Source organism: Aspergillus fijiensis (assembly GCF_003184825.1).
Source record: "Aspergillus fijiensis CBS 313.89 unplaced genomic scaffold BO72scaffold_80, whole genome shotgun sequence".
Lineage (NCBI taxonomy): Eukaryota > Fungi > Ascomycota > Eurotiomycetes > Eurotiales > Aspergillaceae > Aspergillus > Aspergillus fijiensis.
Window position 1 is genome coordinate 54,341 of NW_024469056.1, and position 14,144 is coordinate 68,484.

Below are 14,144 nucleotides of genomic sequence, written 5' to 3' on the forward strand. Positions count from 1 at the left end.
TATGACTACCATCTACCAGGCGATCTGCGTGGAGCTACTACGGAAGGACCTGTGGCGTAGGGAGAAAAGAATCGACGGCAGAACACTGACAGAACAACAGACGGAAGAGCTGTCAGAGTTTGAGGTGCAGCTACACATGCAGGAGGAAATCAACCTCCTCGAGGCGCTGGCCTTCCATGGCCTAGTCACCAAGATCATTGATTTTGATGCTCCAGTACGAAGTCAGATCTATCAACATCTCCTGAACGGCAATGTACTTGTTCCGAGGCTACACGAGAGCACAATCAAAGAGATAAGCTTTCTTCGTTCTTCAGATGCCACCGACAATGCCCAGCAAAGCTTTCACTTTTTACACTTGACAGTTCAAGAGTTCTTCGCTGCCCGATTTTTCGCGAAACACTGGACCAGCCAAGCCACAATACATAGCTTGACACTGAATGGCCGCACAGACACTGATATTCCACCCCAAGTCTTATGGCAAGAGAGAAATACAACGTTCGCTATGAGGTTTTCTGGAGGTTTGTGGCCGGATTTCTGGGTGTCGGATACAACCACCAAAAGCAAAGCGAGGAGCATACGGCCGCATTCCTTGAGGCCATGGAAAACAAACCCCGAGATATGTTGGGCCCCATGCATAGCAAGCTCATGATGCGCTTGTGGAGCGAAGTACCTGCATCGAACAATATTGCTAGGCTGAGATCTCTGCGTCAGAGTCACTACCAACGGCTCGCCCGGTGGAGCTCTTGCGAGGTCACAGCTTATGATAAAGGGGAGCTTGCAGGGGAGGCAGAATATCCGGATGCAGTTCTATCTTCTCTCTTGAAAGACCGAAGTTCTGACGTCAGACGACATGTTCTGAATGTCATTGCTCAGCGCAGAGTCTCTACAAGTGTCACTGACTTGATAGCCTCCTGGGTAGACCAAGTCTCCGACGATGAACTGAATCCGGTCTTTGTTCGAACCCTGCTCAGGAATTGCCGATCACTGTCCCCAAAGGCTCACGAGATTCTTCTTGTGCACCTGCATGATGAATCAAAAGTGGAGGAGTCCGACTTTAGAGGCGTCCAGGTACCGGCCTTACCACAGGATCTTCTGAGAGCAATTTTAGATTGTCTGCATTATGGAGCAGCTGGTTTGAAGGCGGCAGCACTGGAAATTCTGTCTGACCAGCCACCTTCAGCTCTGCAAGCCTATGTCGATACCATTGCCCATGGACTTTCAGATCCGGAGTCACAGGACGTGACATCCAAATCTCTCAAGATACTGGAACGTTTGGATCTGTCGCTTGAGATCTTACAGTCCATGACCTATCTTGTTTACAAACAAATCGGTTCTTATCCGTCGCCATTCGACATTGTAAAGAAATCATTATGCCGCCATTCGCTGGTGTCTCCAAGTATTCTAGGCTATGTCTGTTCTTTACTAGACCACAGAAGCTTCATCGTGCGAAAATTGGCTGTCCGGGTTCTGGCCCAGCATCCTCTCTTGTCACCCAGTACAGCGGACTGGCTTGACCAAGAAGTGCACCTCGGTGATTGTCTGGTAAAGGATTTACGAACTACGGTCTGGCAGCAGCTCTTACCATCTCAAAACATTCGAGAGGACATTGTACGAAGGTTGAAGCATATCGATCCCGCAGTGCGAGGAGTAGCTGCCTTGATTCTCGGCGGTCGATCAGATTTATCTAATCCAACATTTGAAGCGGTGGCCGAGTTGTTGAGCGACACAAAGTGGTCTGTTCGAGAAGCAGCCGCCAAAGCTCTACGTGGTCAATCGGAACTTCCACACCATGTGCTAGATCAGATGGCGGGCTTGCTAGAGGATCATCATCCACTAGTTAGATATCAGGCAATCAAAACCTTGACAAAGTACCCAGATGATGAGCTAAAATATCTCGATGATATGGTACTCAGTCTGGAAGACCCAGATCTCTCTGTGGCTTACAAAGCATCCGAGGCCATGAGGAAGCACCCAAAAGTCCCGCGCGAGTTGCTTTATCATCTGTTTGCTCAGATGATCGATCCGCAAGATCACCATACGACAAGGTTCGACCCAATATTCCGGAACGCTCTCAGGCGAGGTCTGCCTCTAGATTTAGGCAATAGACTCCTAGATCTGGCGGAATCGGCGGATATAGAAGAAGGAGAAGGGGAAGGAGACGTTGAGCACATCTTGGATCTTCTCGGAGCACAACCATTCCTGCCTCCTGGAAAGCTCCTCCAGCTCAGTGAAAGATTTGTGACGAGTGATGACCGGATCGCTAGTGCGGTGGTCAAGATTCTCGTGGCTCAAGCCCACTTGCCGCCGCCTCTTATCCTTGCGCTCACGCGATTCCTCGATCGCGCTGACAAAACACTGGTCCTCGATGTCACAATATGGCTGCTGGGACAGTCCGAGCTGCCCCTCGAGGCTCTCGCCCTCATGGCAGGAATGCTTCCCACCGTTCCACTACCGGGATTCGCGGCGAACGTCTTGTCAAGACAGCCTCCCTTGCCGAGCGAGATCATGAACCTCGCACTCTCCGCGTTTCGCCTGGCAACAGACAAACGCTACGCCGAGATCCACGAGGTGCTCGAGCGCAATGACGCATTCTACCGCATGCTTCCCCAGCTACCCGTGCATGACCTCCAGCGGCTGTGTCGGGTCTGGCTGCGGCGGAGCTTCGGCGAACGAGTGAATTTCTACTTTCGTGACGAATTCCTCGTGGTTGACACCCCGGATTTTCAGGGCGCGATCCCGATGGCGCTGTATCAGCGGATCAAGCTGCGGTTGATCTTCCGGCTCACCGTGGTGGCATGTACGCGGGCCTCGGAGATCGAGCAGGTTCGAAGCCGGATCCGCGGGTCAGTTGCATGGATGAGGGGCCACCGAGCACTGGTTTTGGCTTTTGTGGCGGCTTTCCTGGCTGTCATTCTCAGGTGGGCATTATGGTAGACCTGGTTGTATTAATTTCGGGTCTGTGGTTCGTTCTCGAGCGTCTGCCGACAACTACATGGCATGCACGTCGCGCTCCCGAGCGCGTGGAGATGCTCCAATCTGGTATGCATGATATGTCCGGTAGTTGTTTAGCTCAGCAGCAGCACGGGACGATACATGACAACGTGTGTGAAGGCCAAAGCCGACACTTTCTTTCATCTTGGATATGTCTGCAGAGCGTGAAGCTTTTTCAAATTCCGCCCAATTTTCTAATCCCGGGTGCATTTTGACCTTACATCCTCAACCTAACATCGATACTACACTGAATCTGCAGCGATGTACACAGACGGTCTGGTTACTAACTAAATCCCAGTACATTACTAGGGACCTGATGAAGAAACATGCTGTCAACCAGGATTGACTCTACTGGATTCTTCTCTTCTAGACTTTTTTTCTTACGCCAGATAATTCAAAGAGTTAAGAGCGGCGTCAAGTTTGACCGAGAGTGGAAAGGGGAAAGCAAGTCCATGGAAGCGTCGAGTAGATTTCCGCAGGTGGATTAGTCAATGACGAGTGAAACCCCTGGTCCTAGATTGACCCTCCTGCCATGGTACAGGCACCCCCCCCCCCCCCCCATGCTGACCACGCACGTGCTGCTGCAGCTGCAGCTGCAGTGCTATAGCTCTCAGGGTCCACCCCCATTAGAAAGCACTGCGAGCTGTAGTGTCCCCCGAAGAAGAACCGCGGCTACAGTATGCGGATGATATTACTGTTGCCGCGTGTTGTCCAATCAGTCACCTATCTACACGAGCCGGGTCTGGCAAGGAAAGGCAGGCAACCTGAGCATACTCCTTCTCTTTCATAATCTTCATTTCCTATGGGCCCTCCCATAGACAATCGATTGGTCGAGAACTAGCTTTGTCGGGAATTGTCCTCCGAGATTCAATTAACCCATGAATGATTGAAAATTGGACACATGCATTGGTACCTGCAGAAAGCCCCATAAACTATTGGGGGTTTAATCTACTATTTCCGGGTCTTGCTGCGCCTGGTTGTATAGTGCCGATGGGGATAACTCGGCCGGTTGAAGGGTAGCTGGCTGGCTGCTGGGTCCCGGGCAAAAGGGGTTCTTTCTGCATGGAACTTCAATGCAAAAGAACTAGTGGGACAGGTATCGCAGCGGGCTGAGCCTAGTAAGCATAGTATTCGAACTTGGTTGGATGTCAAAGTATAGAGAAAGTTCTTTTTGAAATGGTTTGGTCAATATATACAAGAGAAGAATATAGCTCAAAATTGATATACCGCGCTGTCTACCATTGCTCATGCGAGAGGGCAGACAAGCGCTAAAGGCAACCTCCCTAAGGAAGTCAACTTGAAGAAGTGTAAAAAAACAAAAGAGTCAAAAGGTACGGCGTGACGTCGAGTCCCTGTGTCTTAAGGCAGTCATCACACCACATCACATCACCCGCCGCTTTCTTAGGGTTAAGAAAAGTTGGACGAGGCCGTGACGGACGATCCCGACGACACGCTGACGTTGTTGACGGTGATGGTGGCGCCGGACTGGCCGGTGACGCGCACATCGACGGTGTCGGTGCCGAACCCGCTGGCGTTCTCGAAGTAGTTGTAGGTGGAGCGGGTGGTGGACTGCCAGGTGCTGCCGCCGTCGGTGCTGACCTCGAGAGCGGTGACGGGCTCGTTGCTGTTCTCGACCTGCATGGCGAACCAGTAGGCGGAGGTGCCGCTCTTGTTGTTCAGCTTGATCGGGGTGGTGATGCCGCAGTCGACGTACTCCCAGTCGATGGAGATGACGCCCTTGGAGATGTCGGCGAGCTCGGCGAAGGCCGTTTGGAAGAGGTCCAGGTGGTTGGAGTCGCATTCGGGGCATTCATCCACGATCTTTTGGGAGGGGGTGTTAGTTTGGTTTGGTTTGTTGGGGTTTAGGGGTAAGGTCTGCTTACCATGGCCTTGATCTTGTTGCCGCTGGGGCCCGTGACCTGGACACAGGAGCCGCACTGGGCCGCGTCGTCCCAGCGGGGAGAGCCCAGTGCTGTACCGTACAGGCCGGAGGGGATGGTGTAGCCGCTGAAGGAGCAGGCGCCGCCGTCGACATTGCCGCCGTAGAAGGTGGCTTCGCCAGAGAACTCGGAGCTCAGGCTGCTGCTGGTGCTGCTGGAGGAAGAGGAAGAGGACGACGCAGAAGAGGTGGCAGCGCTGGCGGCAGTGGTGCTAGTGGAAGAGGAAGTAGCCTTCTTCTCCTCGACGGAGGCGACGGAGACCTGGGCAGCTGCAGTAGTGGCAACGCTGGCGGCGGTGGTGCTAGTGCTAGTGGTGGATGGCTTCTGCTCCTCAACGGAGGCAACAGAAACCTGGGCAGGGGCAGCAGTAGTGGCAGCTTGGGTGTTGACCGTCACAGCCTCAACGGTGGAAGTGGGCTGAGCAGCGGCAGTAGTGGCAGCCTGAGTGTTGATGACCACGGTCTGAACAGATGAAGTGGTCTGACCCGCACCAAGGGTGATAGTCGTGGTGAGGAACACCGTAGTAGCCTCAACATCGGTGAAGGTAGAGGTCTCGACCGCGGCAGTGGGAGTGACTGTCGCATAGTGCGTGCTGACAGCAACATCATCGTCGCCACAATCCCACTCGTCGTCGTCGGGGGTCGCAATAGGCCGGGCAGTCACAGAGGAAAGGGCACCCAGGGCAGCAAAGCCCAGCGAGGCAAGACGTTCGTACTTCATGGTTGATATGAGGGGAAATGTGTTCGAAACAGGCAAATAATGAATGGAAGGTTGGTCTCTTGTTGGACTGCCGATATGGCAAAAGAACGTGGAATCAACACGGATGAAGTTGGTTTAGGAAAGAATGGACGCCTGGATATCAAATCCCAGGACTATAGAACTGCTGTTCCGGACAGAGTGGTAGTGGTCAACGAGAGATGGAGAGAAGGAAGATAGAAAGAACGAAAAGAGCTCACAACGCGGGATCAAGGGAATAAAAGGAACCCCCAAAGCACAAGATGTTTGCCCCGTGATCCGGACTTTATGATGGGTCAATTTCGACATCATGATTTTGCCCCATTGTCAGCAATATCAGGGAAATGAAACTACCAGGGGCAGCAGTCAACGGGCCGAAAGGCAGAGAGAGTGTGGCCACTGGGCAAGGCAGCAACCAGCGGGAAATGAGATCGTGAGGTGAAACACTGGACTGGGGATCAATTCGATCGTTCGATTCGATTAATGGAATCAAGTGCGGGCAATGATATATTGGCATTTAATTAAACTACTCCAGTCAGACCCACCCCGGAGATTTTGCTCGCAACGGCGAGTTGGGACCAGTTGGAACCAGTTGGGACCATTTAGGACGAGTCGTGGCTCTAGACTGTTATCAGCCTAAGCACCAAGCACTAAGCGCACTAAGCAGAACTGTCTCAGAATCCCTTCTTCGAGTTTCGACCCAGGGGGAGCTCTCGATCGTCTGATGATTCTGGGTCGATGTTCATTGTTCACATGCAAAAATTCACGGTCCACCCCAAGAGACATGTTCTCCTGAAATTGTGCTTGGCGTCAAACGACTGGTCACTGCTTGGATGAGAAAAAAAATTCTGGACAATTTCGGAGCATCTGGCAAGTGGGTCGGTCCATCCCGTTCTGGCCTCCCATCATTTAGGATACCCCCTGGGGCTACAGCACAACGTCGAATTATGGAAATGAAGAAGAATTTATATTTCGCATCGCAGTGTGGATCATATCCATGATGTGCACTCCGCCTACTTGGAATCCCACATCACCTCGTTCAATCTCAGCAGAGCATCCGCACTGGCCTTCTTGGCAGCCATAAATTCCTCCCGGTTGTCCGCTCCTCTGGGTCCGAGCAAAGCATCCGAGAAGCAGAGATCAATGAGGATTTTGAGCTCTTCGTACGTGAAGGGTTCTCCGTTTCCAGCGGCCAGCGCTTTCTCTCCATGGGCAGCAAAGGATTCCTTCTCTTCCTTGGCGTAGTCTAGGGCTTTCTCGGCGCCCTCGAGGAACCAGTCCAGGAACTTGGCGCTGCGCGGGAGCGCGACCACCTCGTGGTGCTCCTCGTGGGGGCTGGTGGTTCCGTCATGAGCCGGGGCCTGCATCGGATCGATGATAATATTCTTGAGGTTCTGTTGCAAGACGAGGACGTCCAATTGGAGGCGCAAGGCTCCATTCTCGTTCATAGCGCCGATCAGGCCGGTGTTCGCCACAAATGTCTGGTCGATGAAGCGAGCAAGCCCAGAGGTAATGAACCATCTCTCTGATGATCCGAGGTAAGTGGATATGTTACTGTCGAAGCCGATCAGATCACCATTCAACTCTAGAATCGTGGGCGATGCAGCAGTGGGCTGATTCATCAGAATATGCCACCAGTGAGTGGTGCTGCTGGGAGACGGCGTCGTAGGCTCAGAAGCGCGCGAGTTTCGAGGATTGGGCCCTGCCATTGTCTTCTTCAGCATATGGATGACGCCACACCGACAATCGATGTGGAGGGCGAACAGAGCAGTGTATGCCAGTTCGCGCAGTGATCCAAGAGTGTTGTCGAAGATGGTTGCTGTTTCTTGGCTCAAGGGCAGATATATCGGCTGACTGACACCATCGACCTTGGACTTCATTGCCCCGATCAAGGTCCAACGACGGTTAGGAGGCCCAGTTTCCGGGCGTTGAGCTTCCGAGGCCGGGATGATTTGGCGCAGCTGGGCCAGGTGACTCGCAAACCATTGCTGTATCTCAGTCAGTATATCAGAGAACTAGTGTGACCGACTGAGCAAACGAACCATGCTATTGTGAAGAAGCGACAGAGCTACCACGGTTTTGGGGTCTGACACGATGTCGTAAGGCTCTAACGGGACCTCGGAGGTCAGCTGGAGAAGCAGCTCGATTTCCTATCTTTCGTCAGCACGACTCATACTAAGATTATTCACAAAACCATACCTTATCGACAAGTGTCCATTTATCACTCGTTTCGTTTCTCCAGAGCTCGGCAACGACATCATGAACGTCTCCAGCCTCAGCAAAGCCTGCAGCGGCCTTGAGCCGGGGCTCTCCCTTGTCTCGCGGAGATTTCTTGGTCACAATTGCTACCATTGAAGTTAATAAGCTGTGCATGCATCAAGATCGTGAGAGTTTCTCACATTTGTACCATCCACAACACTTATCGTAGTAAGTCACGATCTGAGTAAGAAGCAGCTGTGTGAAGGCTTGATCAGGAGGGATACTGGATAGCATCTTGCTAAAGTCTTGAATGATTGACATGAGCTTGACCGCTCCCTGAGGCGCAGTCAGCAACAAAGCTCGGAATGTCCATGCCAGAAAAAGTACCTTGAAGACCGGCCGGGGCGAGACGGTGGACCATTGGGGGTCTTCTGTGAATGCATCGGGCGAGACGATAGTGAGAGTGCAGAGGTCTGTGACTGTGTCATCGAGTTGGGGCAAGAATACATTGACCAAGAAGTCATCTAGGAAGGAGGTCAATGTGGTCATCGCGAGATCCGAATCTACCGGCACGATCTCCTTCAGCCGTTGAATGAAAGAAAGAGAGGGTGGCAGCACGAGACTGATATTGAATACACTCGGTTCAATGAGGATCTTGTGACCAGTACCCGAGTTGCCTTGCCTAGCATCAGAGGTATCAGTCACTGCGAATTTCTGATTAGACTTGGTCACCAAGCCCGGCACAGATGACCTGAGAATCTCGTCCAGTTCAGACTGCTCGGCTTGGATTTCTGTGGTTTGATCTGTTTCCGACAGCTTGAACATTTTCTGTGATCAATTAGTATTCAGCAGTCGTCATTGTGGCTCTCCTCACATACTTTGTTCTTGTCTCGCATGCCCGTGTACATTTGACGCCTAGCGTCGTCTTCATCCCTGGGTCGGTACTCTCCATCAGTAGCCAGGTAGTCATGCAAGAGCGAGCGAATCTACACAGGTGTTGTTAGAAAATAACCAGCAGTACCGCGGTGTGATCGCCTACCTCGCTCTGGTAAAGCTTCCAAAGCTCCTTGAACCCACCAGCAAGCGTGTTGCTCTTCGGGATGCCCTCTCGTGTAACAATGGCTGCGATCACGTCATGGACGACACGGTGGCCCTCAGCAATAGACTCGAATTTGGCATACAATGTCCACAAGAACTCGGTCAGCACGTGACCACGCTTCTCGATGGCCTTCGATGCCACGCCGCTTCTGCTGTCTTGGGCTGCAAAGCCACGGGTAGACAACTCAGGGTAACGTGCGTCGATCTCGGCATTCGTTTTGTCCACAACGGAGAACAATTCGACGGGGAGCCTCTGCTCGATCCGATCGACCGCGATGTCAAGATTACCCATTTTGTTGAGCGCTTCTATAAGTAACTGAATGTAGTAGAATGTGTCGGCTTCGGGATTCCGAGAAGCATCCTCCACCATCGGGTTAGAGGCATCCAGCTTGGCCAAGAAGTTGTAGACCGGGCGTTCCCAGGCGTTGTTACCAGACCAGCTGGATGCATTGACACCGTTGCCCTCTCCCTCGGCAGTTGGGGGTTTCCATCGATTGGCGCAGTAAGGAGATTTCAGGTACAGATGATCATGCAGCTCTTCAATCAAGATATCCGTCAAAGAAGCCTCCTGGCTACCGAAGTACGCGCGAATGTCCGCCAGCGCCCCGATGTTCTCGAGTTCAGAGCGCCGCAACAGCCGTAGTGCGTCATGCAACACTTCAACGGCGGCAAGGAAACGCTTGTCGGAGATGCGGGACTCCAGCTTCTCCGGCAGCGATTGGATCTCCTGGATCTGGCTGAAGAGCTGGATGATATCGTCGTACTTTTGCGAAGAGGTAGCCAGCCCTTTCAGCTCAGGCTTAGTGGACAGTAAGCCCGATTTTGCTCCCTCAAGGGCGTTCTTCAGGTTCCGCACACGAGTCTGTGACGTCTGGATACTGGTCTGGATCTTATGGTATGTACCGATAGAACTGTTGAAGCCCTGATGGTGTTCTAGCGAGCGACATCAGCAAAAAGGTGTCCACGAACCATCATCGTCAGATCCCACTCCCAACAAGTCCCACTCACCATTAACGACCGACTTCAGCGTCCGCTGTATCTGGTCATGGATCTCCAGGAACTCCGGTTCACGCTCAGCCTTACCCAACGTGCTCGTGTCCATCAGTTGCAGCGCCACCTGCACCGGAATACAACTTTCAGAAGCCACGAAGTCCCATTCCCGTTGAACCATCTGCAACACATCTGCGAATTCGGGAAGAAGTCAGCCCCAAATGGTATTTCCCAAGCAATCCCGACAACAGCGGAAGATAGCCTTTTCCGCTCCAGATAAATAGCGTTATCGCACCTTCAATGGCCTGAGAGCCTCCTCCCTGCGCCCCCGCGCGTCCAGCAGTGTTCATTACCCTATGCTCTCGTTCTCGTTCTCGTTCGCGTTCGCGTTCGCGTTCCCGTTCGCGTTCGCGGCTGCTGCTGCCTCCCAACCAACTCGTGTCCCCACGCGCCCGACCGTCTCGAGAGCCCAACGTCGCCCTCTCGGCATCGCCCTCCCTGGTTCTGGACCGCGACGACGAATGCTCGGGGTCGCGATCCCATCGGTCACGGCGTCGCTCCGGGGATTGAGCCGGCGACAAGGACGACTGCGACGCCTCCGGGTAGAAGCCACCATAGCCTCCAGGCCGGAGATCGCGGCCCCCTGATGCACCGCTGCTACCTCCGGCGCCACCACCGCCTCCCCCCCCTCCTCCTCCTCCATATCCATTCATCCCCAAGCTATTACTCCCGTTGCTCCCGTTGCTGCCGTACCCGCCATCACCGCGATCGTAGCGGCTGGTGTCGGAGTAGCCGTATCCGTTCGCGTAGGGGCTTCGGCCGCTCATGCCAGGTCACTTGTACTCGTACTTGTACTTGGAGGAATTCGATAATGGATAGGTAGTCGGAAAGAGCGATTTGCGCTTTTCTGGTGTGCACAGTGTGTGCAAGAAAATGTGGTCGGTCGGTCGGTCGGTCAGTCGGCTGGAATTCCCCCTCGATCTCGACCTCCGTAAGTCTGATCTGAGCACTGACGTAGTGGAATTAAGCAGGAGATGACACGAGCATGGTCGTTTGTCGGGGAAAAGTGTGGAGTAAATTCGGAGGTCGCGAGCGTTCAGGACCACAAGATTCTAGAAACGAGAGGCTTTCGTGGTTAGATCGGGTTGCGACAGGTCGTAGTGAAGGGATGCGGGATAAGATTGTTGTAGACAATCGGAGCTACAAGTGGAAACACCCGATTCCGCGAGGTGTCGCTTGGCCGGCCGTTTCTCCACATTCCGCCGCCCACCTTCCTCCGGCTTGCTTGGCCTGCCGTCCACGGTACAGCATCTTTTAATCCCACTCGAGAAAGAGTCCCTGAAGCCTTCGACTCTCTTAAAATATATCGTATTCCTAGACTAGACTCGAGCAAATGGCCCTATGATCCCATTCCCGGCAAGATTACAGCGCATCGTGGAGCACAGCTTCAAACTCGACAATAAGGCTAGGTATTGATCTAGGTATAATGCATTGGCCCCAGGCTCTATGTGAGGTTCATGGTATAAACAGGAGCTAACAGGCTCATTTGGAAATTGACTTGGTTTCCCGCTGAAGCCAACCCCGGGTGTATTCGTCGTTCTCGAAGAACTTGTGTGTCTTTTCCCAGACCTCAGCATGGTAATCATTCACCCACTTGAGCTCGGCACCAGTGAGAAGAGAGGGCTCAATCAGATTTTGGCCGATAGGAGCCATCGTGACGTGCTCGAAGCCCAACCAAGGCTTGTCACCGAACTTGTGCGTCGTCTGCACTTCGCGTGCCATGATAATGTCTAAGGCATCGTCAGCTACCTGCACCTTACTTGCATGTGCGTATAGGCTTACTCTCAATACGGATACCAAACTTTCCATCTTCGTAGAAGCCGGGTTCTGCTTTTGTCAGCGTCTAGAATGCTGAAGGTGAAAGGTCTAACCTACCGTCGGAGATGACGTTGCCAGGAGCAATGGGAACTTCAGTGTACTGCACGCGCGTGCCAATGCCAATGGGCCCTTCGTGCACGTTCTAACACAGAGTTAGCAAAGCAGGAATTCAGGGAGACTTCTTGATACTCACCAGGTAAGAACCGACTCCATGACCAGTTCCGTGCAGGTAATCGAGACCCTCCTTCCACAAGTGCTGTCGCGCAAGAGCATCAAGCGCAAAGCCACTGGTGCCCTTGGGAAATACCGCAGTGTCAATCGAGATAAGACCCTTCAGCACAAGAGTGAATGCCTTCTTCTCAAGCTCTGTAGGCTTGCCGAAGTGGAATGTACGGGTCACATCAGTTGTTCCATCCAAGTACTGAGCTCCGGAGTCACAGAGGTAGATGGCGCTAGGGTCAATGATGGCGCAGCTTCCCTTCTCGGGCTTGTAGTGGATGACGGCACCATTAGGGCCCGTGGAGGAGATAGTGTCAAAGGACAGACCAGCAAACAGATCGTGCTTGGATCGGATCTGCTCCAGCTTGTCTGCAGCATCCACTTCGTCCAGAGTTGTCTTCTTATTGACCAGCTCGTTCTCGAGCCAGGCCAGGTACTCCGACAAGGCTGCACCATCACGGATGTGACATGCCCGCATGCCTGCGAGCTCAACTTCATTCTTGACCGCCTTGGCATCGCCAATAGGGCTACGGACCTCCTCAACCTGCTCCTCGCCTCCAAGGCTAAGGCTCAGAGCCCAAGAAGCCCTGTTAGATACAAGGAACTTAGAAGACGCACCCTCGGCTTGCTGCTTCCGAGCCTCGCTTAGTGCTTTGGCATCCGCGAAGATCGAGTCATAAGGCTTGACCACGACGTCTTGACCAAGGTGGGCCTTCACCTCTGGCGTAAGCTTATCATCATCGACGTAGATGTCAACAGTGGTGGGGGTAACGATAGCGTATGAGAAGAACACGGGGTTGTAGGGAATACTGGATACGGGTCGTTTAGCTCAGAACCGGGTGCAGAATGACGTCGTGGCAAAAGCTGGGTGTGAGAAACTTACTCAGTGCCACGAAGGTTGAACAGCCAAGCAATCTCATCCAACATTGCTATCGTTCGTTAGTCAATACGAATGTAGAGGGCCAATGTAGCCCGCCAGGTGAAGACCCACAGATAACGAAGCCAGCAGCCTTCTTATTTTCCAGTTCCTTGCGCAGATCCTGGATCTTCTCCTGGAAGCTCTTGCCAGCATACTTCTCCGGATGAACAGTCACCTTCTCCCGCGGAGGAGCAGGTTTGTCATTCTTCCAGACCAAGTCAACAAGATTCTGCTGGACGCCAACAAGGGACGATCCCTTCTTCTTCAGAGTCTCTGAAAGACTACGGGCGCCAGCTGAGAGCAGTTAGCTTAAGGATATTTGCTGGTCGCAAAGCGCACTACCTCACTTACAGGCTGTAATCAAAGCTGGGTCGACACCAACCACCTTGCCACCCTCGGCCTGCTCCGTGGTCCTAAATCCAAAGTTAGCTTCAGAGGTAGGATAGCCATTATCATTTAACCTCCATACCATTCTTGCCAGGTTGGAACACCCTCAACGCCCCGCTTCAGCAGCGCCCAGTTGCTGTCAAGCTGCTTGGCAGCCTGGTTGAAGTAACGGCCGTCTGTGGACAATGCTGCCTTGGACAAGGAGATGATGGCCGTTCCAGCCGAGCCGGAGAAACCCGAGATGAACTCTATCGAGCGAAGTGTGAGTTATATGATTATCGATCCGGCGCCGTAGACAAGAGTCGCGGAAAGGGCATAAGGTTGGTATTCTAACCTCGACGGCCGTCGCATGGCGCAATGTATTCCGACTGGTGACTATCTTCCGAAGGAACGACTTAATGATGGGTAAGAATCTTGACGTCAACAGATACTGTGAGTTCATTGGGGTTTCATACTATATACATCCACCTTGTGCTCTTGCATCAACTGCCGTAGCTTGGCCAGGCGCTCGGAGGTGTTCACGGTCTCCATCTCGATGATGAAGCGCGGGGCGGAGGTGGAAAAGGGCCTCAAACGGGGAAGGGGTAACTTGCGAGCCGATCGGAAAGCTGATATCCAAGAAAGGCGGATTGGAGGGTGCGAAAAAAGCATCTACTGGCGAGGATTTGCAAAGGACAGCTGCAAGTGTCCGGGGGAGAAGGTGGGATTCAAACGAGCCGGGGTTGCACAAAGCACGCAAGGCCCGTGATCAAAGGTAGCGACGATAGGTGGGGGGTGGGGAGAGAAAG

The 14,144-nt window shown here is 53.0% G+C and overlaps 3 protein-coding genes across 3 annotated transcripts; 1 reads left to right on the forward strand and 2 right to left on the reverse strand.

Moving 5' to 3' along the window:
• Window position 1: 1 nt before the first annotated feature.
• On the forward strand, window positions 2-2,934 carry BO72DRAFT_501199 (HEAT repeat domain-containing protein; the record flags this gene model as incomplete). Its single annotated transcript, XM_040948955.1, has 2 exons — window positions 2-369; window positions 471-2,934. 2 exons carry the CDS (start codon window positions 2-4, stop codon window positions 2,932-2,934), a joined length of 2,832 nt encoding a protein of 943 aa, XP_040796209.1.
• A 1,140-nt stretch (window positions 2,935-4,074) lies between these two features.
• On the reverse strand, window positions 4,075-5,801 carry BO72DRAFT_288278 (putative extracellular cellulase CelA/allergen Asp F7-like). Its single transcript, XM_040940347.1, has 2 exons — window positions 4,875-5,801; window positions 4,075-4,812 (listed from the first exon to the last, which is right to left on the reverse strand). The coding sequence occupies exons 1-2, from the start codon at window positions 5,649-5,651 to the stop codon at window positions 4,399-4,401; spliced, it is 1,191 nt and encodes a 396-aa protein (XP_040796210.1). The 5' UTR covers window positions 5,652-5,801; the 3' UTR covers window positions 4,075-4,398.
• An 878-nt stretch (window positions 5,802-6,679) lies between these two features.
• Window positions 6,680-13,887, reverse strand: BO72DRAFT_472621 (uncharacterized protein; the record flags this gene model as incomplete). The annotated part of the gene is made up of 20 exons (XM_040947150.1): window positions 6,680-7,654; window positions 7,709-7,816; window positions 7,866-8,011; window positions 8,066-8,201; window positions 8,253-8,693; window positions 8,744-8,851; window positions 8,905-9,896; window positions 9,972-10,145; window positions 10,249-10,644; window positions 10,702-10,775; window positions 11,563-11,743; window positions 11,796-11,840; window positions 11,889-11,973; window positions 12,025-12,859; window positions 12,934-12,979; window positions 13,042-13,263; window positions 13,321-13,382; window positions 13,439-13,604; window positions 13,691-13,750; window positions 13,812-13,887. 20 exons carry the CDS (start codon window positions 13,885-13,887, stop codon window positions 6,680-6,682), a joined length of 5,328 nt encoding a protein of 1,775 aa, XP_040796211.1.
• Between the last annotated feature and the right edge of the window lie 257 nt (window positions 13,888-14,144).

Coding starts and splice junctions, on each gene's coding strand:
- BO72DRAFT_288278 (XM_040940347.1), bottom strand. CDS start 5,651: ATGAAGTACGAACGTCTTGCCTCGCTGGGCTTTGCTGCCCTGGGTGCC. Junction 4,813..4,874: donor GCAACAAGATCAAGGCCATG/GTAAGCAGACCT, acceptor CCCTCCCAAAAG/ATCGTGGATGAATGCCCCGA.